Here is a 25,660-nt window from a genome sequence, read left to right as displayed (position 1 = left end):
ATCCCTAAAGCTAATGTGTGATCAGCATTTATAGGCTAAAATTTGCTGTTTTCAGCTACATTTCAGCTAAGGTCGTTACGGTGTCACAGTTTCATGGTTAGTGTATGACTGAACGGTTACCTCGCTGACTGATTAAAATGTTTTTGTGTCTGTCTAAATCACATTACAACAACCTTCGTTTTGTCACAGTGGACATGACTGCCCTAAAAACCCTTGAGCTGTGTAATCCACTACTGTTGTAAACACTGTAGTTACACTGTGACCTTTCAGCAAATTCGTAACTTTTAGCAATACACAACAGTTAACAAACACACACAAGAACATGGCATTAACTAAATTAAACAATTATCTATTTGTGGCTATTTTTTTTCGCCTTCTTTTGTCACAGCCATGCTTTCACACGTTATAACGACAATGTTATAAATACTGACAATGTACATGCCATGTATTCTTCAGCTTTCAGCACAAACTCCATTTCCCAGAATCCGGGGCAGTGATCGGAAGGTTGGGGATTCAAGCTGCCACCGTTGGGCCCTTGAGCAAGGCCCTTAGGAGTGTCGCATCATGGCTGACACTGCGTTCTGTCTGCAAGTTCCTAAGAAGCTGGAAGAAATAATTTTACTGTAATGTATATGTGACAAATAAAGACTTGTTCTTCTTCTTCAAAAAAATCCTCCGCAACTACTAAACACTTCCAACACAGACTCCATTTCCTGCAACAACTGACTACAAACACAGCCACATGATCATTCATATGACTAGCATCCACATTTATAGTCTCTGGAATTCTATACGCCTGTACACAATCAACGCTTCTCCTTTATACAGCCCACACTTTCTTAGAACATTGCAAAGTCTTGCTCTTTTTCCAGTGATGATTGTTGTTTATTCCATTTGTTTTACAGGATTGTAAACTCTTTTTGTTTAACACTTTGATTCCTCTCTTGCCTACATTGTTCTGTCTATCACCTGACCTTTTGCAATAAGGTTTTTTTTGGCTTCAATTTTGGATTTGCCCTTCTAGTTTGTTTGCACTGTCGACTCTATAAAACTCTGCTTTTGCATCCAACTCTGTGAATGATTTGTGACAGTGTAAGATTTTATGACTTTTTAAGAAAGAAGAACAATTAAGGGGTTTTGTTTCATTTTGGATTTTGTTATTCCAAAATGTTATATATATATATGTACACACAGTGGGGTCCAAAAGTCTGAGACCACTAGTGAAAATGCTTGTTTGCCTCTCTTCTTCAATTTAACACGAAGGTTTTTACAAATGAAAAAGCAACAACTTGTGAAAAGTAGAATATTAAAAATATTTACATGAATTCCAAAATTCCTTAGTATTTGGTATGTCCTATTTTTACTTTAATGAGAGTGTGCACTTGAGCTGACACAGACTCCACAGGTTTGTGTAAAACCTGATGATCCACTTGAGATCAAACCCACTGGCATGTCATCTGAACACATGCTTCAATGAAAGAGATAATAAAAGAGATAATAATACTCACAGAAAATCAAGAGTTAGGATGATCAATATCACAATTTCACAAACTTGCATACATTTAAATAGTGACCTAGAAATTGTGTGTATATATACACACTCCTGGGCAAAAAAAAAAGGAAAATATTAAGCCTTTAATTGTCTTAACAACAAATCATTGTTTCAGAAAATGAGCAAGAATTAAACAAATGCTCTCCTGAAGCTCCTGTGCCACAATTTACTCTTTACTTTTGCTGCAGTGAGTTGTTTGAAAGGTAAAATCATGATGATAATTACAATTTTTGATGTAAAATTCAAACTAAATTGTACAAAATTTTCCAAAAATATATTCTGGAGTGTTTTATTCTTAAAAGATTAGTTATTATTTGGATATCTGCCACATCTGATGCAGACCATCAAGGGCCACAAGGCTTAAACATTTAAAGCAAGGGAAGGGAAAAGCTTCCCATACTAACTTCCTTTATCTATGTATTTAATTCTTGCTAATTTTCTGACCAATGATTTGTTGTTAGGATCAATAAAAGCTTAATGTGTGTGTGTGTATAAATGTGTGTGTGCGTGTGTGTGTGTTTTATTTGGTAGTAAACACATCCTTTAATTCTGCGTTTTTAAATGTTCTGTTAAAACCATGAAGCTCCTCTCCTCTCCTCAGCACACACTACAGCTCAGGCTGTAAAGGGTTAAACCGTAGGAGGCGCGCGTGCTGAGTTGGGGTGGAGTGAACTTGGACATCCACGATGACTTTTTTTTCCCTCTTTATATTTAATTAGGCAGCTGCACAGCAAAGCAAAGCCATGCTGTAGTGTGCCTGATGGAAAAACCGATCCTAACATGACATCACATGAGCACTGTGTGTAAATGTACTCGAGTTAGTCGTGTGAGGGGGAAGTTGTGTGACTAACATGGGGGATATCAGTGAAGCTTCTCTGCTGGAATACATCTATTCCTCCGGCGGAAAAGTTACAAATTCAGACTTGATGAAGACCTATAAGCAGTTTGTAAGCCATAGTGATTTACACTTACGTGGTGAGTAGTCTAAATATTGGCTGTATTTCTTTTCTTTTTTGCCTTTTCTCATTGATAGTGATGCTGCTAGCGTTACCTCATGTAGCTCTTCACAGCCTGACATTCCTGTCACTGCTAATGTGTCAAAATGGCTCTGTCTCTGTCTCTCTCTCTCTCAAATATTACCTATTCAGTCGTATTTACTGAAACATATTTGAATCCAGTATGAACATTTCAGAGCCTTACAAACCTACAAACGCTGTAGTTTCTCTGGAAAGCCTCAAACTAAGCCCATCTGCTTTACATTAGAAGTGTGTGAGCTTATCAGGTTACAGCAGGAATTCTGTCATTTCCGTTGGACGTCGCGCGCACACAAATGTCCTCAGTGTTGATGAATACCTACAGCTCTCAACTGATCCCACAGTCTTCCCTTCAGCCTGTACTATAAACCACAGTGTGTTAATTCAACACCAGGGTTCCTTTCTGTGTGTAAACACATGTTAAACATCACAGCAGTAAACTGAGAATTGGTGAGCTATTCAGCTGCCTGGTGTCATTTGTTATTTTTTAATTTTTCACACATTAATGTCAACACACACACATACACACAAAAACAAACAAACAAACAAAAAAACAATAGAAACCATCGCAGAAATTCTAATCGTTTCCACTACAAGTACCATTAAAACCATCAGCTAACCATTAAAACCATTACCAGGTCCTTAATGGTATCCAATAGACATAACATGCCACCAATAGAAGGCAACAAATTACCAGTAGATACCCACAGGGACCATTACAGTTTTCGTTAAAACCAATAGAATTCCCATTAAAACCAATACAATTCCCATTAAAACCATTACAAATTCTGTGAGGGTTTCTACCGATTTTTTTTCCAGCAGGGAACACACTGGCGAGGCGTTTAGAGATGTGAACTTTTCCTATTACAAAAAGTTCCTTCAAGAACCTTAGGGTTCTCTGGGTAGTCCCATTTTGGGGCTTAAAGATTACCTTACAACAGATGGTTCTTCGATCAAAGACCGTTCCATGTAGAACCGCTTTATACAGCTAGAACTATTAACCATCCAAAGAACACTCGAGGAACACCTTTTACTCAAAGTTTACATATTTAACTGAAATCACTGGACAGGATTTTTTTCATGACAGTTAAAAAAAGAGAACCTCACAACAGAGGGTTCTACTTGAAACGGATTCATGTAGAACTCCTTTAGACAGCTAGAACTATTAACCTTCCAAAGAACATCTGAGGAACACCTTTTACTCAAAGTTTACATATTTACCAGAAATCACTGGACAGGACTTTAATATGATGGCTGATAAAATATGACGTATAAAGAAGAGAACCTCACAACAGAGGGTTCCCTTTTCAGAAACCTGAGGAATGCTTGAGGAACATCTTTTACCAAATACCTAGATGTTTAGCTAACCTGAAATCAATGGACAGGATTTTAATGTGATAGCTGATAAAATATGATGTAAAAACGATTGAACCTCACAATATAGGGTTCCACTTTTGGAAATAGATTAAAATAGAACCCCTTTAAACAGCTAGAACCATCTCAGGAACACTTGAGGAACACCTTTTACCAAATGTTTACATATTTTAGCCAATCTGTAATTATTGATCAGTGCTTTAATAAAAGCAAGTTAATAAAATCAGACATGGAGAAGACTGATAATGCTAAAAGAGGATCACCTTTTCAAAAAAAAAGTTCCAAGTAGAACCCAGTTAAACAGCTAGGACTGCTAACCATCCAAAGAAGGAACACCTTTTACCAAATGTTTACATATTTAGCCGTCCTGAAATCATTGGGCAGCATTTTAATGACAGTAAAATATGATGTAAAAACAATTGGAAATGCTTAAAGAGAACCTCAAAATGCAAGGTTCTCTTTTCAGAAAAGGTTCATTGTAGGACCCCTTTAGACAGCTAGAACTGTTAACCATCCAAAGAACACTTGAGAACACCTGAAATCAGTTTAACATGACAGTTAATACAATGGGACATAAACATGGCTGTTGATAAAATCTAAAGAAAATATTAGGTCAAGCTGATCTTGTGAGGAGTACAAATGAATTCAAACGAATGTGGTTAGATTTTTGTTTATTTCATACAAATGAATTTGTGAGAAATAGAACAAATATTAGTGCCATCCTGAGCCCTAAGCTTGACATTCATACCTTTTCACATGAATTTAGTCATGAGATTTGTTTGCTTTGCCAAATCTGCCAACAATGCACGCCCACAAGAGATAAAAAATACAAACAACATGAGCAACCTCTCGCTTGCTTGTGTGAGCCTTGGGTTATGCTGTCTAACCAAGAATGCTGTCTATCTAGCTAACCTCCTTCTGACTGGAATTTGATTTTGTTTATATAGTGTTTTTAACAGTAAACATTGTCACAAAGCAATGATACTGAAGTCTGGATGTAGATTTAGATTGCTGATGAGCAAGTCAAATGGGCAAGGAAAAACTACCTGAGAGTAAATGAGGAAGAAACCTTGAGTTCTTACATACAATTCTCCGCTCTCCAGGTGCAATTTGCAGGTTTGGCACTTGGACATAAACTGTCCATGATGTATTACTTGTAAGATGTTAACATTTTGTAAGTAAGAACTACCATGTACACTGCTGTAGAAGGTCGTGTCATGTGGATCATCACATTACGTATTTGAATTTAACCACTTAACCAGCTTAACATCTTAACTAAGCGTACGTATTTAAATATTCCACTCCATGGCTCTGTTTGGGGCCATGCGTTCTCTCCGGATGCTCAAGTCCAGCTGTGCACAAAGCCGCTCACATCTGGCACCATCTGATCCTTCTGTTCAATTATCAAATTGTTTCCGAGCATTCACAAATCTGCTGCAGTGGGATAAGGCCCTGCCCATGGAGACGGTCTAGATTTAGACGATTTGTTTGTTTTATGTAATGGACTTTGAGCAGTTACTATTTTCTCTGTGGGAACACACTGATGTGAACATCTCTGGTCACCATGAGGGCACTTACTGAGCACAGGGTTATGAATAACCCTTTAAAAAAATCAGCTGTGTCCCTCAGGAATTCTCTAGACTTGCCTGGTTAAATGTCAGCTTCCCTTTTGGGTTTCCTGTTTGTGTGCAATACTGTCCTGCTGGCAGGAAAAAGGAAAGATTTCAGTTGTCGTAGGCATGCTCTCTTTTGTAAACACAAGCCATGAAGTGTCCAAAGTATTGAAAGCACCTAGCACCCTTTTGGTTCTAATTCATACAGTTGATGCTCTCTTCTTGGCAGCAATGGCTTTCTGTTTGTTTCACAAGGACGTTTTAGAGATTGTAGTCTGGGCAACCTTTTACCCAAACATTTTGCTGTAGTGTTTGGAAATAGTTGGAAAGGTTACTGAATACAAAATTGAGCTTGAGCTCAACATTTAGGCTTTTTGCTCACTGTAAACCAACTTTGGTGATGCTGGAGAACCTTGGAGAAAGGTTCGTTTACAGTCATTAAAAAAAAAGCTGGTTGAAGCAGAACAGAGACAGTGGGAGCAAAATGAAATCATCCAAGGGTAATGAAGTATAGACTAGCTCTCTCTAGTCAGGAACCTTTTGCATTCTTCAGACATGCCAGAGGTTAATCCCTATCTAAACTTGCTTATCTTTAATGTTAGAATCATCTGTGAAACACCAACAATCCCCAAAACCACTGATATATATGCTGTGCTTTTTGCGGTAAAATTCATTTTTCTCACTGCCTGCTCAATTGTCTTGATAGCAATGTAAGCACCAATGGATTTGATACCAGTTTTTGTTTGACGATTTACATTTGAATTTACTATCTTCTCACAGATGTCATGAACTTCACGCGCATATAATCTGATATACATTTGTTGCCACAGCTTTAGTGTCATTTCAGAAGTCCCACATCTGAGCAGTTCGCCACAAATTCACCCCGAAAGTGACATTGTGCTTGCTAACGTGTTTTGGTTGTTACCACGCAGTCACATGTGCAGTTCCCAAGCAGAAAAGGGTGATCCTGCAAACTAAGAGACTCACACCCACGTTGTTTCGCTTGCGTTATTACCAACAGGCATTTAAGTGAACATCCGACTGAGCAAACGCAGAGTGTGCTAAGGTTAGTTAGTGATGATGTTTATATATTGACGTTAAAAAAATACACTTACGGTTTATTAAATGCCGCTCAATGAGAACAGGTGGAGAGCAAAATGTAACATTATGTATGATAAGCCAGACTGTTTATTTTGATACGCCATGCTCATGGTTTTTTTTTTTTTTCGGTACTAATTTTTTGTTAGAGTTAATTTGTGCCACTAGTGAATAAAATGAGAATCTTTTTTTCTTATGTAAATCTTTTTGTCTTTTCCCAGCCAAATACAGGGAGGACTTCAAGCTCATCATCGACAGAATAGCTGTGTGTAAGTGTGAGAATGTGAGTAAGACATTTCCACAGATTTAACAACCATTAATGCCATCAGTACCATTAGTGAAATGTTATGCTTAGATGATTATGACTGAGATACACCCATGTAATTGAAGTATGAAAAGATTATATTGCTTCCTGTGCTTGTCTTTGTGAAGAATTCTGCATTCTCTAAGAAGCCAGTTGTAGTGTAATTGACTGGGGTGTGTTTTGTGTTTTAACGGTTTATTACAGGGGTGGACAAATTATAAATTATCCAATGTGCTGCCAAGTCATGTGCTATGCTTGTCCAGAACTTCAGTTAACAAGGCTACAAAATGGCAACCAATGCAATGCTAAATTTGTATCTCTTTGTATTGTGAATTATAGTTATGTAAGAGATTTTATGCTGCATTGTGTTTTACTGCACTTTAGTCACTGTTTCCACATCCTTTCATATTCCTGATTCTGGAAAGATTGTCTAACATTTAAGATCATTACTATGTCTGGTAAAAATAGTTCCTACCAACAGCCAGTTGTTTTTTTTTTTGAGTGAAGATAAAAAATATTGCTGGTGCCCAGCCCACTGAACTGACCGGCACATGCAGCTGTGAATAAAATCTAATAGACAGCCTGGATACATAATGTGCTTTTCCTAGATGCCTGCGGTAGTGATTTGTCCACCTCTGTATAGCCGTATTGGTACTGTCTTTAATAATAAACCAACCTACAGTACCTTCAATTGTACTGAAACCCATCTTTCTGTTTTTAATATGATTCTAAGATGAGAGCTCTGTGTAAAAGAAGATAAAGATAGAAGATAACCCACTTGCTTTTTACAAATATCAGCTGATGATGGCAGTTTTGTAAGCAATTTATGTGGTATTTTCACTTGGACAATTTGTGGGGTCAGTCAACATTACAGATCTTTAAAGTGTAAAAGGCAACACTGGAAAATATGTGAAGTCAGATCCAATATGAATTTAGTTTCAGCCCCATGTTTAGTCAATATGATACTTAATATGGCTCCACGATACTTAATATGGGTTTAGTGCATTCCTATTTTGAGCTGCAATTCCTTTTTGCCTCTTATAGGCAAAAGCCAAGTGAAGACTGGTTTCTCTCAGATATAGCAGTGTTTCCGGGATCTCAAGCAGCGTTCTAAAGCTAGCAGGCATGATCTTTGACAAAAAAAAAAGCTGTTTTAGCACCAAAATATGCTCAAGTACATATTTTAGTTAGGTTAATTTATTTCAAACTCAGGAAATCAGCATCTGTTAATGGTTTCATGGTATTGATTCTGTCTCTAATGTGTTTCTTCTGCAGGGAGAGAAGTACCTTATCCTGAAGAAGAAGTACAGGCAGCTCATGCAGGAGCGTGAATCTGAGCCTTCGGCTTCAGCGCAGGAGCTGAAGATGAAAAAGAACACAGTCGAATGGTGTGTAGGACCCACCATTACTGTTACTGATGCCCAAGACCCAGACGAGAGGCAGGATGTGAGTACATCATGAGTAGGGAAAGTGTTAGTTAATGTTCTATTTGGGTCAAAATGACGCTTGCTGCTTAGCTTATTGTGAGAATGTTTAAAATGATTGCATTCTGTAAATCTGAAAGAAAAGCGGAATTTTAACACAGGTTCGAAAATCCGATTTGCTGCGACGTGTCCGAAGCCCTTGTAAAATCCTTGATATATGCACACCTGTGACCATAACCCTATTCTGTATTAATGCACCAGGTTTTTAAACCAATAAATCCCTCACACTTAAACCATTGTTCTGTCTATTCTCATCTGAATATTCTAATCTTTGCCTGTTATGTTGCTTAGCAACCAACGCTTGCTGTTAACAGACTATATTCCATGGCAGAAAAATTGTTTATTGCGAACATTATTCATTATAGATGAAATCATTTATTAGACACTGGATTTTATCATATTGTTTTTATTGCTGATGTATATTCTGCTTTGAACACAGTAACACATGCCCTTATTTCTTTATTTCAGTCTCACCTTTCTGTCTCTTATTTATGCCTTCCCTTGTTTCTGTCTCTATAAGTGCTCTTTACATTTCTAATAAGGAAAATGCAGAAAACAACATTTAAAGCACTACTTTTTGTTCACAAGTAGTGAACAGAGCTAGTTTTTCATTAGATAAAATCATGCACCTATTCTGAATGGTAATGTTATTTTTCTGTGAATGGTAGTGATATATATCAGATATACTGACTGAAGGATTTGGTCGAGCATTTGGCTGCACATAACACACGACTTGTGTGATAGCATTCCCATGTAACTCCGCTAAAGCTCAGTGAACAGTAAGTTCCCATCACCTTATGATTTGATGCATGAGATGTTCTCTGTTTACTAATGCAGTCATTCCCATGGAAAGCCTCTTGCATGTCCTGTTTGCTTCCAAGCGTTTGCTCAACTGGAGTGGAGAATCAGACAGAGATAAGAGATAAGAGAGCTTCTGCCAGACAGACAGGTCTTTCGCAGTTCGGTTATCTTTCCTTTTGTGAGGGCAGCTGAGCAGATGTCAGACCAGGTGGAGAGAAAGTGGTATTGTGGTTGTTTATTATCATAAATAACCCAGCCTTGTGTTCTGTGCTTCCAGTTCTGGAGGGCAGTTGATTGTTTTCCTCTGCTCCAAACACACCTAATTATCAAGCACTCCATGTGATAAGTGTGCTACATTCAAGTTTTCATAACGATGCATTATGTAACAGTGTTCACATCGCTAAAATGAATATAGATGGCGTAAATGTGAGGCGTATGGCCTAACTGGTCCAGAGAGTGACATCTGTTAGGTCATGTATACAGAATAAAGGCAGTTAGCACCCTCCTGAAAGCTCGTCAGCAACCTTGTGACATTGCACAGGCAGCATAACTTGCTTCGTGTTTATCAGAGGAATCTTATATTTGCACAGATTGGTATTGGAATGGTGAGCTAGCAGGTAGGGCTGGGCATTATGACGATAAAGTATTGATCGTAGTAAATTATGTATTGTAGAAATGCCTTCGACAATCACGATATGATATTTTTATTGTATCGCCCACCCCTACTAGCAGGAAGAATTAAAAAAAAAAAAAAACAGGGTAAAAAGTAGGTCAGTTGTTTTGAGCGTGCATACAGGGAAAGGGCACAAATGAACAGGAAGTGAAGTGGTAGCTTGATATTGCAGTATTTTATGGAAAGCATGGCAGAAAACACTTTGTTTGCTTGGATGTAACCTACAAATGTAGTGATGTTTAATCCTTGATCCTGATTGGGTCTCTAGTGTGAAACTACAGAAGCCTGCTACCCACATCAGAACTTTCTGGACCATGACTCTACTTTGTGATATCATTACACTGTACAGATGCCTGTCTGTAGAGAGATGGGTTTTTGAACAGACGTTTAAGAAGTTAGCAAGATCACCTGCTTTGGTTACAGTGACTTCAATGCTCCCAAATAGTGCAACAGTTCAGGGTGGGAGGCATGGTATTACTCTCTCCCCAGACTTTCTGAAGGATACTAACCAGTCGTGGATGTCTGTGAGATTATGTAGGACACCGCATGAGCAGCAGTTCAAAAAAACATGTTATGGCTGGCCGCCTTCATGTGTCTTAGAGGAAGCACATTCTAGTTTCACCATCTCTGGTTAGTAGCTGTGGTGTGAAAGAGGACATCTAGCTAGTGTGTGGGATTTGGTTAATAACTAATAATTTGGTGGAAAATGGAGGTCAAAGTAAAGTATATACGAAAGTACAAAAGTAAAGGGGTAACAAGGTGTTTGCTTTGTCAGTTTTTTTTCATAAATATCAATGGAAACCACCAGCTTTTTAAAAAAAAAAATTGTTCTGTTACACATCAACAGTCACAGTCTTTAACTGCACTTATGTGAGCTAACAGCTATGCCACACTTCCTAAGTGTGAATTTCCTTCCTGGAAATACTGCGTCAGAGCCATTCTTCAGCCTGGGTGTGAATTGGACATGAGACACAAGATCTGATGTGTCACTTCAGCAGAAATGGCTCATAGCAGATGAACTGAATGTGAGCTAATTTGATAATAAGAGACGAATTCGGAATAAAATATTGCATGTGCATGGGTTGCTTGAGCCATGAGACAAGAACAGGACTACAGTTTGTTGCTGATTGTGGTTTGTGAGGTTTGTGAGGGTCAGTTTTCACAGATTACAACTGGTCCTGTTTCCTGTTACAAATAATAGACATCAGCAGTAGAGTCATTCTAATGTGGGTATACTAGCAATAAAAAAACAAGTAAATGAGGACTAGAAGTAAACATGAACATTAAATACATTAAATTAAATGCATTAAATGCTTTAAATATTAATTCACAGTACCAGTTTCATAACAGAGACAGCTGGACTGTGTTTTCTTTGTTATATGATAATAGCAATAGGCTGATCATAACAATTAATTGGGAAGTTTTTTGGATATAAATTACATCCAAACCTTTTATGTCTTATGTAACTTAATTTAAAATGTGCTCCAGCTTGTATAGTATATTATTTTAAAATGGTGCAAAGTCTGTTTGCAGATATCGCAAGTGAGTGCTCCGTTAGACAAGAGTAGGAGTCTATCAATAGTGTTTACAGTTAACTGCTCAGAAAAGGATGTTGTATTGATCTCACTACATTATTTTTGCTAATGGATCTCGTCTATCATTAATAATCAGGTGACAGTTGACCAACCCTCAGTGGAGAACCCAGAACTTCTGTCAGAGGAGAACCCTGAACCCACAGACGCAGAGGATGAACTGGAAAAGGACTCAGGGTCAAAGGTTAGTGAACAGTACTTTCAGCAGTACACAGTTCCCTAAAGAAAACGTGTTCTTCTGTGCTATGCTGTGATGCTGTGTATAACCACCAGAGGGCGACAGATTAATAAACCTGTTACTGGACATGCTTGGGGCAGAAGAACAGCATGAAAAGGCCTTGGATTTCCATGTGAAAGATGCTCTCTGTTGTTGTGTAAAACAGCAACATGCTCTACCTCATTAGAGAGAAAATAATCATCTCTCTGCTCCCACCATTCAAATGTATATCAGTTTTGGGTGCAGCTTTCCTGGTTAAAACAAAACAGTAGAAACTGACCTTTAATTATTCAATTAAGGAGCCAGTAATTTAATTTCACCACAAAATTGTGTGATACATTGCAAAAATGAAATAATGAAATCAAACTAATGAAATGTTGGATACTTTTTAAAGGCTAGCTTTCAAATGATTAAATAGAGACACAAAAGTGCTATAAATAATGGGAATGAGTAATAATAACTAAAATAATCTAATGAGTAATATACATTACCCTAAATATAATTTTTGTGAGGGTGATTTGAAACCAAATGAAATCTTTGTTCCTGCTTTTTAACTGCAAAAAACATGCTTGGTTTTGAAATGACTGTGAACTAAGGACGTCTATTTCAAGAAGCACCTTTTTTTTGCTTGCACATGTAGAAGCTATCATTTCTTACACTTGAGTGTCCTTCCATGGAATCAAAAGACAGACAGATCATAATTGTGCATGCAGAAAAATGCAGTCCAGTCCAGATATCATATTAACATGTTTATTTTTAACAACGTGAAAACTCCTACAGTGTGTTTCCATGGCAACACTTGTTTGCTTTAGAAACCTGGATCAGAGGACGCGTGTGAATGTTCAGACCTTGACAGTTAATAATTGATGTAGTTACCTGTTGTACTTTTTGTCTTTTTCTTCCCAGTGGAAAAGGCATGTGGCTCCATGCCTGTTTAAGCTGTTAAATGCGGCGCCATTTACAGTGGACAGTTTGGACAGTTAGCACAGTGCACATGAAAGAAAGTGTGTGTTTGCTCTCTGTCTGGCTGACTGCAGCTCCCCTGCCCTCAGGACAATTAGCAATCACTTGCTTTCTAAAATCAGCAAACTGCTCCATTTTCCTCTCACGGACACCCTGACTGACACATTGGTCAGCCTACATACAGCCAGATTGGCCCTCAAAGCGTTGGCCTCTTGTGAGCATAATTTCAAAAACAGCAAAATACACAACGTGAGCAATTTAGCTTTCAGTGAAGCAAATTGTTCGGGTTTTGACCGCATGCCTGGCCTACTCTTATATAAAGAGCATGGAAACTCGTCTTTCCCCTGTATATTCTTCTCTGACTGTGTATTAAATTTATCAACCTTTGCATAATTTGACTTCTGTATGCTTACTTATTTGTTTCATACTGTATCACTACCCAGAAACCCGTTTACAGTAATGTCTATTCTATGACCAGAAGCCATGTTTCGTTTCCTCTTCTATGATGGCTGTTTATTTTGTGAGTGCGTATGGATGCCTACGGTCTGTTTGCTGGGCTTACGACAAACCAAGGAGTCTCACACATCACCACTTGATTAAGCAGCGTGACGATGGTGGAAACTCTTTTAGTAACACTCACACACAGTACTAGTGAGAAAGAAGACGCTTGCTGCTTTGATACACACACACACACACACACCTATTATAGGCAGTGATTTTGTGTATTGGAGATCAATAACAGATCAGGTGAATGAAATGGCTTGTCTTGTATTTGACAGAACTTACCACCTCTTACCGTTTCTCTTTTTCTCTCTCTCTCTCTCTCTCTTTGTCTTTTCCTTTTCATTTTTTCAGTCAGAATCGGAGCAGGAGGAGGAATCTACGGGTATTGTAAGCCCTGCAGCTGTTGCTGTAAGTGTCATTTTCAAGAGAAGTATGAATCTTCTTTTGTTTATCATTACCAGTGCTTGTAGTTAATAGCAATAGTATAAAATATAATATAATAGTATAAAAATATTATAACTACTGCTTCACACATGCCATCTCTTACACTATATATATCTCTGACTGTTGCAAAGCACTGACACTGGAGACTCCTTCCATAAATGTTAAATAAATGCCTCCTGTACTGTACATTTTCCTTGTTAAATAACCTATTTATATATGTATTTTTAAATCTGATTATTATTCACCATAGATTATGAATGAGCTGTTACTATGGAAACAGTAATATATTAGAACAAACACATTAATATAAACCTGTGAATTCATATAATATTTACACATAACCCCTGCCAAAACAGGACATTTTGGCAAATATGGATTATATTTTATAAATTAAAATGATGTTCATCCACTAATCAAAATGTTTGCTGTATTACTTGTTCTAATTCATTAAGCTGTCTGTTTTTGAAGTAGGGTTGGGTGATATGATGAAAATATCATATCGCGATTCTCAAAGACATTTCCACGATACATGATATGTGTCACAATGTACGTATAGGTTTGCTAGTAATTTCCCAGCAATACAGTGGTGTTGCATTAAACACACTTGTTAAAAAAAAAACACTCGTTCAATGCATTATTTAATACTTACAAAAAAAGCCATCTTTTTGTATTTTATATTTAAAACAACATATGCATTTATAAAATATAAAAAATTCATTTTTAAGATTAAGTACAGAATTTTAACATCAAATCAGCTGCTTGCAGTAAGTTTGTAATTATTATTATTTTTTTTTTTATATTCATGATATTGCAGAAAAGTGTCACACAATATCACACAATTTATTGTCATATCACCCAGCCTTATTTTAATTTCATATCTGGATCTTCTAGTCTATTTCTGTTTTATATGGTCCATACAAAACACCTTTTGAAAACCTGTACTCTATCAGAACATGTGATTGTTATTCTGACTCTAACTATGAAGTTAGTTTGCAACATCTTATTTGCAACCCTTTCCCATTGCTTCTGTGGGTCGTGATGCAGCTGTGTCCTCTCTCTAAACAGAAGTATGATGTTTCTGCACACTGATGTTAGTGGAGGTGTTTACCTGAGTGTGTTCTTGTCGTGTTCTTCACTGCAGCTGGATCCTATTGAGAAAGAGTGGATCTGTTCTGCAGCATGTGGCAGACTCTCACACCTCACCCAGCTGCTCAAACGGGACGCCTCACTGGCCAACAAAAAAGTAACCAGTTTTACTTTTCCTGCCTCACACTTTAAATCAAACCTTCTAAAACAGATCAATCAGCAAATTAAACCTGAGAAAGTCCTGATGTTCCAAATCATGTTTTTTTTTGTATGTATGTTCACACCAATCCAGGATTTTACCTCAGTAAGTTCCTTCTCTTCTAAGCATTTGGTTTGTTTAACAGTTAGGCTTTGCATGTGAACATAACTATTTGCTAATAATATCTTTCTTTTCCTTTTTTTTCTCATATTTTCCTCTGCTTGGTGACTAAAAACCTAAAGGGGGTGAGTAACAGCAAATTTACATTTTATCTTCATGCTCACTGAATGATGAATGCAAAATGAACTTGCACATATGTATTTTCATATGGTCCATATAAATAATAAATCATTCCTGATCTCTGGTGATGTCTCTTCCCGCAAACGTTGTGATGCTACACAGTTTCTTCTCTCATCCCCAAGTGCAGAGTGAAGGAACGCAAAAAAAGGGGGGATCTGTCCCAGGCTTACATTTCAAAGGCCTACTATCAAAAGGATTATGAAAGATGGCTTTTTAGCTCCTGCACCCTCAAAACAAGCTCAAATCCTTTTATTTGTCTCTTCTCCCTCCCTTCCATGTGCGCTTAAGAGCTTTGCCCTAGTGTTTGTTGTCCCTCCCTGGCCCGGAGTTCTCACAGTGTCCTGGCTTGGACCACCTTCTAAGAGCCACTAAGCCTCTCCCTTCCCCACCCGGACAAGATACAACAGCACGCATTGAAGTACAGGGGAGATTAGGTGCCACCTCAAAGACTTCAACCACTTAAAGATAATCTGAAAGTAATAGCGCAGGCTAGGATTAATTGGGGAACAATGGCGAGTCTGACCTCGGGTGGCTTTGATGCCCTCCCTCCCTTCCCTGCCTGCCAGTTTGTAGCTGCATGCCAAGCTGGCCAAGTCACGCAGGACAATCCAGCACTTTTTATTAAGTTGGCAAAGTTCCGGATTGGCCAAGGTTAAATTCGAAATTTCCTGATTCTCATTAAGGGTTGCTACTTGTCTTAAGTGACTGTTGAGGTTTTATCAGAGCTAAGCCATTGCTTGAGAGGGATGCTCTTTTTTTTTTTTTTTTTTTTTGGCTGAGCGTTTGTTTCTTCCTCTTCGGCTTTGGCTTAACTCCTTGATGCACTCAAAGTGGTTAAGCATTGCCTTGAGCCTGGTGCTGAAGAACGCACTATTGCAGTAGTGGCAGGTAACCTGACACAAGCGTTATCTGCGTTTTCCTTTCACATGTTTGAAGCTCCATGTCAGCGGGGAGGGAGGGTGGGGTGGAATTCCAGCTGCGCCTCTCGCGGGGTGACCCGAAAAATAAACGGCCGCCATCCCAGATGCAGCGTAAACATTCCTCGCCTTTGAGCATTGCAAGCTGGACCTGTCCTTCAACAAGTGCAAGATAGATAACGTGTGAATGAAAAGCCACCTGTCCCCATCCCTAACCCCTCCTTTTATCTCTCTCTCTCTCTCTCTCTCTCTCTCTCTGTGTCTTCCCTTCATGTCCTGTATACCACGGCCCCTCCCTGTTGTCCTGGACCGACTCTTCCTTCCTCCAGTTTGTAAGTATATAATTTTCCCATCTCCTCCCTTTTAAAAGGCGTCGTGAATATGTGTGGCAGTGCATCCCTTTGTTTCCCTTGTTAATAGTCCCTCTAGAACAGGACGCGAATGTTGTATTTTACTCAGTGTGGCCAGAGGGGCACCCCGCAGGGCCTAGACAGGAAGTTGAGCAATAAGGACAGGAGACGCCACATCCTGTTGGCCATCGTCCGTCACTCCACGCCCCCAGAGACCTGTCGGCCTGTCGCTCAAACGGCGAGATGACCAATCCGTCTCGAGAGTGTGACAGCGAGGACAATGGGTCCGTAGATAGAAGAGCCAGACTCCATTTATCACAATCTGTCTCAAGGGCCGAGCTTAGAGGAGGGGCTGAGGGTCGTCCCACTGCCGCGGGACACATACAGTGGAATATAGATGAGAAAAAACAGTAACAACACCTGTTTTGGCAATTTTCGCAAGCTGTTAATGTAGTGTAATTCTTTTAGCAAATGATTTATAACAACAAAAATAAATGATAGAAGAGGAAAAACCATGTTATAAGCAGATCGTGTTATTACACATCTAAAAGAGTTTCATTTTACTCTTTTTTTAATGTCAGGCTGATTTCATTATTCAGTTATTTACCCAAATTATTTACATCCTTCAACAATTTATGGACTAGAAAACAGTCTTTCCATTTCGAAGATAAATATAGTGAGTTGTGTTGTACAAACTTGGCTAACCGATGAAGGAATGAAAGCGTGTGTGTACATGTGATTACTGTACATCTGTCTGCTTTCTAGTTTGCTATTTTAGCCTCAGTGTTTTGTTAAACACCAGGTTTGCGCATGTAGAATCCATCACTTCTGTTCTCTGTACTTGTCCATTATTGTAGCTTGAGCTTGTGTTTGTGTGTGTGTGGTGGCCCTGTGTCTTCTTGATGGGCTTGTCAGTGGGCTGATGCCTGGGTGGGTCCTCCATCACAGGGTCATACCAACATCATCAATCTTGCACTGGGTGACAGGCCCCAGCTTCCCCCGCAGTGGGCACACTGGTTTGTTGTTTTGTAATTAGGCTGCCATTAGATGGCAGGAACCCGTCCTCTCCTTGCACAGCTGGGCCCCTCCTCCAGTGACCGATAGAAGCCCATGGACATGTCCATTTTCTGGCATTGTGGGAGCTGTTGGAGTGAGGAGCGGCCAGGAAAAGCAAACCGAGCATAGCTCATGTATTAAAGCTCGGGTCATGTTGCCTAGGGATTGTGTGATTCCCAGAAAGCCTTGTTAGGGATTAGACCTGTGATCTTAACTAAAGAAGGAATCAACGAGCCACTTAATTTAACTAATCTTGTATCACATTACTTTTGAACTTTCAAATCGCATGATGTTTATTAATCTTTTAATTTTCTGCCAGACAAATCACAGGTTTATAATAATGCACTCGTTCTAATACGTAATATATTGTTTTTATAGTAACAGCTCATAAACAGGGACTTGTATGTCCCACATAATCGAATAATAAAAAGATTAAGATGTTTAAAATATTGTTAAACAAAGAAAACCTATAATCATTGATATGGGGAAGCTTTCTGTAAGGAGACATTTACTGAACATATATTGGAATAGTCTCCAGTGTCAGTGCACTGTAACAGTCAGGAAACTCTCTGTGATTTCTCAGTATTTTATTCTGTCTTATTAACTTCAAGCGCAGGTGATTGAATGACTGTTTATAGACCCTATAACGTAAGAACAGGAACTAACTGGTTTCGCGGACATTCCACAGTGTTAAATGTAACTATAAACAGATGAATAATATGTATCATTCTTTGACAAATAAAAAGTTGTAATCATTGACAAGATGCTGTTACTGGAAAACAGTTGTAGGAAAATCACTTTGCGTTGGGTGGCATCACACTACTCTGTAAATTATTATACTGTAGTGTTTTTTTCCTTACATGAGCTAACCACAAATAGATGCAAGATGCAGATAACGATGCATGTTTAGTGTACTGTACTTCTATGAGGCATCATATTATATAATATGATCTATCTATCTATCTATATCTATATCTATCTATCTATCTATCTATATATATATATATTATACCATCAGTGGTTATCACATTGAGCTATATAGCATATATAGCCAGGGGGTACACACTTTTATGATGATCATAATAATAATAATAATGTATTTTTTTAAATGATGTGATGATGGCAGAGATCACCAAGAGCTTCTTAGTTTTTAGCTATTATAGTTCTAAGCCTAACTGACTCATCACTTTTAATCGAATGGGTTAAAAAAACTAGACCAGTCATGTTTCTTATTTGTTTCTTATATGAGAGTGTTCTTCTTAATCAAAAACTCAATAGCTCAAAACTAGAAAATTTTATAAATGTGTGTAAATGTCTTATTTTTTGTAGGTGATGAATAAAAAGGTCTAATCAATAAGTGGTATATATTTGTGTACTGTACTTAATATTATTGTAAATAGTTGGTTTATACTCATAAAGTAAATTTGTGCTTCAATAACATAGCATATCTTACATGTTTAATAAAGTGTATGTCTTTATATTTGTGTTTCTGTTTATATATGTATATAGACAGTGACAGTGTTTTTTAATCAGTTTCTAAAGCATACTGGAGAGTATCTCATGATCCCACAATGCACTGCAATATGTAGGGTTGTAAAGTGATGTATACTAGCATGTACAGAATTCCCTAAATCTCTGCCATGTGTTTGCCTGTTGGCAATTTGAGACTTTTTAGAATAAGACACCTTTTTGGTTATCAGTAAGGACAACTGGATTACACCGATAGCTTTCCTCTACGTCAGTGGTTCTGAAACCACTGTGGGAGCCGTGAAGCATAGCCGCAGTGGTGGAAATCACAACTCATTGTTATAAAAGTTATTATATTTAACACCGAGTTCTTATAGTTATTAGCTAATTTGACTACTCCCTTGCCTTGAATGTGTTTATTCTAAACCTCAGTAACTCGAACAGTAACAAGTCGCTTAATATGAAGTCATCTGGAATGTAATAACAATTTGAATTAAATGTGTTCTGTCAGAGGAAAGTTCAGGAATAAAAAAACTCTCTGGCTCTAATAAATAGACAATATTATTGTACACTTTTAAATAATGTTTTTTGCAATCTGTGCTGAGGGTGATTGTAGAATTAATTCTAAAGTTAAATGGGTCCCTGGCTACAAAGAGGATGAGAACCTCTGCTCTACAGCCCATATATGATTAAAAAATATTAATTATTATTATAGATTATTTACTTTCAGCAACATATGTAGATGTATACTTTCTTACCAATTTGTAACATCTGTTATTTCTCCTAGATGGTAACTTTGACTTCTAAAATCTACAATAATGCAGTAATTGTAGCTTGTTGCCGTGTCCAGTACTGCAGATGTGATGTGTTGAACTGAGTGCTGTCTGTGTTCCTCAGACTGCTCTGCACTGGGCTGCTAAGCACGGAAAAGAGGACATGGCTGCTGCGATGGCTGACGCAGGGGCCGACGTCAACACCAAAGCTGTAAGTCCCACTGAATAAAAGTTTCCAATAGTCCAATGCGTAGCTTTGTTTATTTATCTGTTTAGAACATACTATTGTCAGTATCATAGATTTAATTTATTGTCCTAATGCTTCATTAATTAAATAACGCGTATGTTTTTCTGTCTTTTTTTTTTTTTTTTTTTGCAGCATGTAAGTAACCGCCCTTGTTTTCCCTCTGATTGTACGGGAAATTGGTAAGGTACAGTGACGCCATTCTCACATGCCTGCCTGGTTTCCAAGCTTCTGACATAACTCCTCTCAAAGGGAAAGCACCAAATCCAGCTGTACAAATGAACGTGGACTCTGCTTCACAGCGCATGTTCATAAATCAAACTGTGTCATGTTAATCACTTCCCCTAAACAATGTCCTCATGTATTCCAATAGCTGGGCCCTGAGAGGAGCAATTGCACTGAATTACCAGGCAATTATCATGCTGTCATTAGGGTCTGTTGCTGTAACCTTACCTAATTTGTGTCCTCTCAACCTCTCATTTTTCCCCTCCATCTTTCTGTCTTTCTCTCCTTTCCTGATTCTTCCCTGATTAATGCGTGTTGGATGGATTTGCGGCTTGGGATGCGCCAGGGTGTAAGTGTTGACTGTTTTTGTTCATTTTATTAGTTCTGTATTATACATATTTCAAATGAGACTAAAACCTTTCTGGTTACAGGGATACACACCTTTACACATTGCTGCACTACATGGCCATGTGCATATATTTAATCTACTCATCCAAACATATGGTAAGCCTCTGCTCATAGAATTCCGGTTATGTTATTATGGACTTAATTTGCTGTAAATGTTATGGATTTAATTTGCTGTAATATGGTAACATTTAAATCTATAAAGGGATACTGCACTGCTTTTCAGGCTAATCGCCATTCACCACATGTGTGTGTATGTGTGATTACCATTATATATGAATATTGACATGTTTCCTGTATTAAGAACAGAAGTCTACACCAAACTCTCTTATAATGGAAGAAAAAGGGCAGGTGTTGAAAGCCATCAGTAAATATTTAAATTAAATAAACTGAGAATGCAAGCTTATGATGAGATGAACAGACATGAGAAAGTCTTAGCAAAGTTTTGTTCAACTTTCAAAAAGCTGGAGCAATCAGCCTGAAACTGAGGCACTTCCATGTTTACTTTGATCAACATTACTTATGTTGGTAACACATCCACAAACTCTTCCCTCTGAAGAAGTAAATGAATTATGTAAGGACTAATAATCAACGACAGGGTGGTGTGATGTGGTCTGATGTAAAGTTGATACATCCTGTAACAGAACATCAACACCAAAGTGTTTTATTCCTCTTAGACTACAACAGTGGCCAATGATTACAATTTATTACAATTTATTAATTTATAAGCATTGACATCTAAAGCTTTTATATCCGTTTATAGTTACATTTAATGTTATAGAACATCTGCGAATCAAGGTAGAGGACAAGCTTCACGCACCAGCCTCTTTTTTTCCTCTCTCTTGAAGTTAATAAGACAAAACAATGCTGCTTGTCATGTTACTGAAAAACCGCAACATGCAATGTCCTCAGCGCTTAAACTTTGTCCAAAAACCTCTGACCATTCAGCACTGACACTGGAGAGCCCTTCCAAAAATGTTAAATAAACGTCTTCTCACAGAAAACTTCACCATATCATAAATATCATGTTTATTTAATCTGTTTATTATTCTAATCTGTTATGTGAATTAGCTGTTAATACAGAAATTAATCAACTCTGTTAATCAGAGTTGCTGTAATAGAAAATGAATCAAAATCTTCTGTTCAATCAGAATTGAGAATTCAATAGCTCTGTGGCATAAACATATAATTTACTATTACCTTTATTGAGGATTTTATTGAATTTATTTCACAAAAATATATTTTTTGTGAAATAAATGGCTTATTGATGCTCCAATAGCTGCCATTAGACTTGTATTATAAGTCAGTATTTTTCTCAGTACAGGGGCAAAATGAATGATCGTGGTATATAATTATATATACTGTAATTTAAATTAATAAATAAATAAATACTACTACTACTACTACTAATAATAATATGCTTACATTGATACTCTGTGTTGTCTATCAGGTGCTAAGGAAAATGTGCGAGACTACAGCGGTCACTTAGCATCCCATTACCTGAATATACAGAAAGCAGAGGAGAGCAGTGATCTGAGTGAGTAATCACAGTCTTACAGAATTTCTCAATGTTTTTACGTATTTATAGAGCTGTGTCACTCACACACCCACATATGGAGTGTGATGCCTTTAGACCTCAGTTGTCTTCCTGCATGACCCCTATTGTGTTTCATGCTTATTTTAATTGATTAAAGTAATTTTCAATATTCATATTCAATAAAGGTATCAGTAAATCCTTATTCACACAGTTAACACAACTCTGAAGAATTGTCAGCTCTGATTGGACAGAAGCTTTATATATATATATATATATATATATGAAAAAATATGTTGATATGGGGTGAGGTTTTCCATGCCACTTTATCATTCGTCTGATACAGGAGTCTTCAGTGTCAGTGCTCTGTATCAGTCAGAGATAAAGTTCTGACATAGGAAAGTCCTCAGGATGGAGGGTTTTGTGGATTTTCAGTAACATGACATGGACAAGTTGCTTTTTTTTTTTGTCTTATTAGCTTCAAGAGAATGAAAACGAGAGGCTGTTGAGGGAAGGACTGTTTATAGCTGCTATACAACTGAACAACTTGTTTTGCAAGTTACAGCGTTACATTAAACGTAGCTATAAATAGATAAATAGTACGACTTGTCATTCTTTAATAAAAAAATAATCATCATTGACAAATTGCCATAATATTAGAGGAATAAACATTTCGGGATTTCTATGACAGCATGCCATGTCATGTTTTGTTCATTACTAAAGTTATTCATTATCTTACTGTTGCTAGGGTTGTTGTTATGGCTATAGTTAGTGGTTAATTCAATATTATTTATATTAAAAAATATATTTTCTAGTTGATTTATCTAAAAAAAATATAAAAAAGCAAAGTCACAGAGTAACGCAGCAAATTGATGCATGACATATGCATACAATTAGACAAAGTGTACATGTAATACAGAAGGGAGCATTAATATATAAATAAAATTAAAATTAAAAGCCAAACTGAGCTGCTTTTAGAATTATGGGGTGTTGCAAATTTCTTGTGAAACCCTATGAGTAGCATATGAGTAATATAAGGTGCTAGTTTTGAGCTATTTCTTTTCTGTTCTGAAGATGCCGGATACTCCAGCCCAGCGCAGGTGACCGAGCGCCGCAACAAGAAGTTAACGTCTCTGTTTCACTCACGGAAGAAATGGGGTTCTGCAGAAGATCTGGCGCCCGTCCCGGAGGAGAGGAGCGTCTCGCATCAGCTCATCGTCCCTGCCTTCAGACCCAGGAAGTTCTCCCGCTGAACTCTCATCACTGCTATACGGCGCCACAACAAGGGTTGAAGTACAAGTAGTTCTCTTACAGTGTAAACATTTGTGGACCTGGTATTTGTTCTACACACAAATACTGTATATTTCTTATTTCGTAGCTATGCGATAATATTAAACTCTTACTGTTTTATTTATGTTTTTGTGTTAGAGGCTTTATACCTCTAAAAATATCTTTTTTTCTTGTTTTCATTCCTGTATCTTTTTTATTTTCCTCCACACAATATGAGGGTCAAGGTCATACGGGCTGATAAAAAATAACCTGTTTTATTTTTTTATTCTGTTAATGATAAAAATATACAGAAGTTGTCATGCTGCTACATGCTTTCTAAGGCTTACAGAACCACATTTTGCCTGGTTGTTATTTTTTAGCTTTACATGACTATTTTAAAATGTATTTTATTTTGCATATTTCTGTTAGTAAATGAAAATAGTAATAGTAATAAATAGTAAATGAAAAGTATTATACCAGTGACATCTTGTTTAAGGTGACACTAATTTGTGCCTTATGCTCTAAGTGTAAAATTTTTTTGCTTATTTTTTTGTAGTGCTTAAAAATGTTGTAATGCATATTTTTCAAATTGACATGAACAAAAATATTATTTTTTTTACTCATAAGTTTTGTCTACATTGGCTCACATTTATGCTGATTGTTATGCTGTCATTATTAATAATTAGCAAATTTCTCTCTAATGACTGGGTCAAACACATTCTTGCCAAGTTCTTTTCTAATAAAAACCTGATTTTGGGATAAAATGAATTCACAATTTATGAGTAGCAAACAAATTAATAGTAATACAAAGCTGGTAAAAGAAGCAAACACAAATATGACAAGAATTCAAGGAATCTTAAGAAAAGACTAGACAGTGTATGTTAACGAATTTCTACTCAGGGAGAATTATAGGTATCATGGGTAAATTTGGGCTTTGAATGCTTTCTTTTTCCCAATCAGCTCCTGAACACTTATAATTATAAATGCCATTCTTCGTCTTTTCATCCCACTCATGGATGATCCTAACAAGATTACACCCTATCAGATCTCCCATTTTGGTCCCTGCGCGGCTTCCCACCTTCCCTTCAGCTAATCGGCAAGACAGAAAAGACCAGCCTCTTTTTTTTTTCCTCCTTTCTTTTCACCCTGCCTTTGATTCACCTCAATCGCTCGGCTTTGAGCTCCCCAGATGGAGTAAATATGGGCCCTGTTGGCCCTCCATAAGGCTTGAGCCCTTAATTCCAGCTTAGCCGCTTAAAAAGGGCAGCACTTGCTTTTGCGGCTTGGAGGTATCAGAGGGCTGAGAGGGTGGACATGCGAGTGGTTTTGGGGCCTTGTTTTCTGACGGGGGGTGTTGGAAAGATAAGAAGGACTTGCTGTAATAGATACTTATCTGACTGCCCTGCAGCCCTCAAACAAAATCGCCCCTCTGAAGAGATTAGGACCTGGGGAGGGCACATTAGCTCTAATCCTGTGCTTTGAGGGGCCTAGAACACCCCCCTCAAGCCTTTTACACCCCAGCTCCTTCTGTTGTAGCTTGTATCTGGCCTGTGTGTAAGGGGATCCTGCGGCTGCACACGAGGGGGGTCAGGGTGTATGTGTATGTGTGTATGTGCTCGGAGGAAAGGTGTGGGAGGGGGGGCCGCTGTTTCAATGGCGAAGCCGCTTGTAGTGAAAAGCACAGAGAGGTCCACACTGCTGTGTGTAACTGACTCCTGGCTCTCTGAAGAGATTAGGCGCTACATTGTTGGTTTGGTTGCTCATTTCCATCTGAGGGCTGCTCCCTACTGCTGCACTCCTGGCCTGCTATTGTGCCGGGGAAAGGGGGGGCGAAACCGAGGGCCCGAGGCCTCCAGCTTCCTTGTAGCCTTTGTTTTACAAATGGCCCGAAATGTAGATGTCACATCACAGATGCTTTACAAGCACCCCAGGTACTGATTGTGAGCGCTAGGTGGGAGAAAACGGCTGCATAAAAGCACATTTGCTAATCTCAAACGCAAGATACTTGCAAGTCGCTCTTCAATGTCACATGCACTGCACTGTGCTGTATATCTTGACAATTTCTGTAATTGTTACATAACACCTTTTTATTGTAATGCATGAATGATAGAATAATGATGTAATAGTGACTGATTAGTAATAGTGAATAATTAGAATTACGAAGCTTAATTTATAGAAATAG

At 37.9% G+C, this 25,660-nt stretch overlaps 1 protein-coding gene across 1 annotated transcript; it reads left to right on the top strand.

Moving 5' to 3' along the window:
- Positions 1 to 2,207: 2,207 nt before the first annotated feature.
- LOC113530839 (uncharacterized) lies at positions 2,208 to 24,242 on the top strand. Its single transcript, XM_053240709.1, has 11 exons — positions 2,208 to 2,527; positions 6,893 to 6,954; positions 8,251 to 8,421; positions 11,605 to 11,709; positions 13,561 to 13,617; positions 14,795 to 15,043; positions 16,615 to 16,743; positions 19,896 to 20,012; positions 20,702 to 20,774; positions 22,126 to 22,212; positions 23,284 to 24,242. Exons 1-11 carry the CDS (start codon positions 2,404 to 2,406, stop codon positions 23,460 to 23,462), a joined length of 1,353 nt encoding a protein of 450 aa, XP_053096684.1. The 5' UTR covers positions 2,208 to 2,403; the 3' UTR covers positions 23,463 to 24,242.
- Positions 24,243 to 25,660: the final 1,418 nt, after the last annotated feature.

Source organism: Pangasianodon hypophthalmus, chromosome 16, assembly GCF_027358585.1.
Source record: "Pangasianodon hypophthalmus isolate fPanHyp1 chromosome 16, fPanHyp1.pri, whole genome shotgun sequence".
Classification (NCBI taxonomy): Eukaryota; Metazoa; Chordata; class Actinopteri; order Siluriformes; family Pangasiidae; genus Pangasianodon; species Pangasianodon hypophthalmus.
The sequence above is the reverse complement of the archived record's forward strand: the minus strand, read 5'-3'. Positions and strand labels throughout refer to the sequence as shown.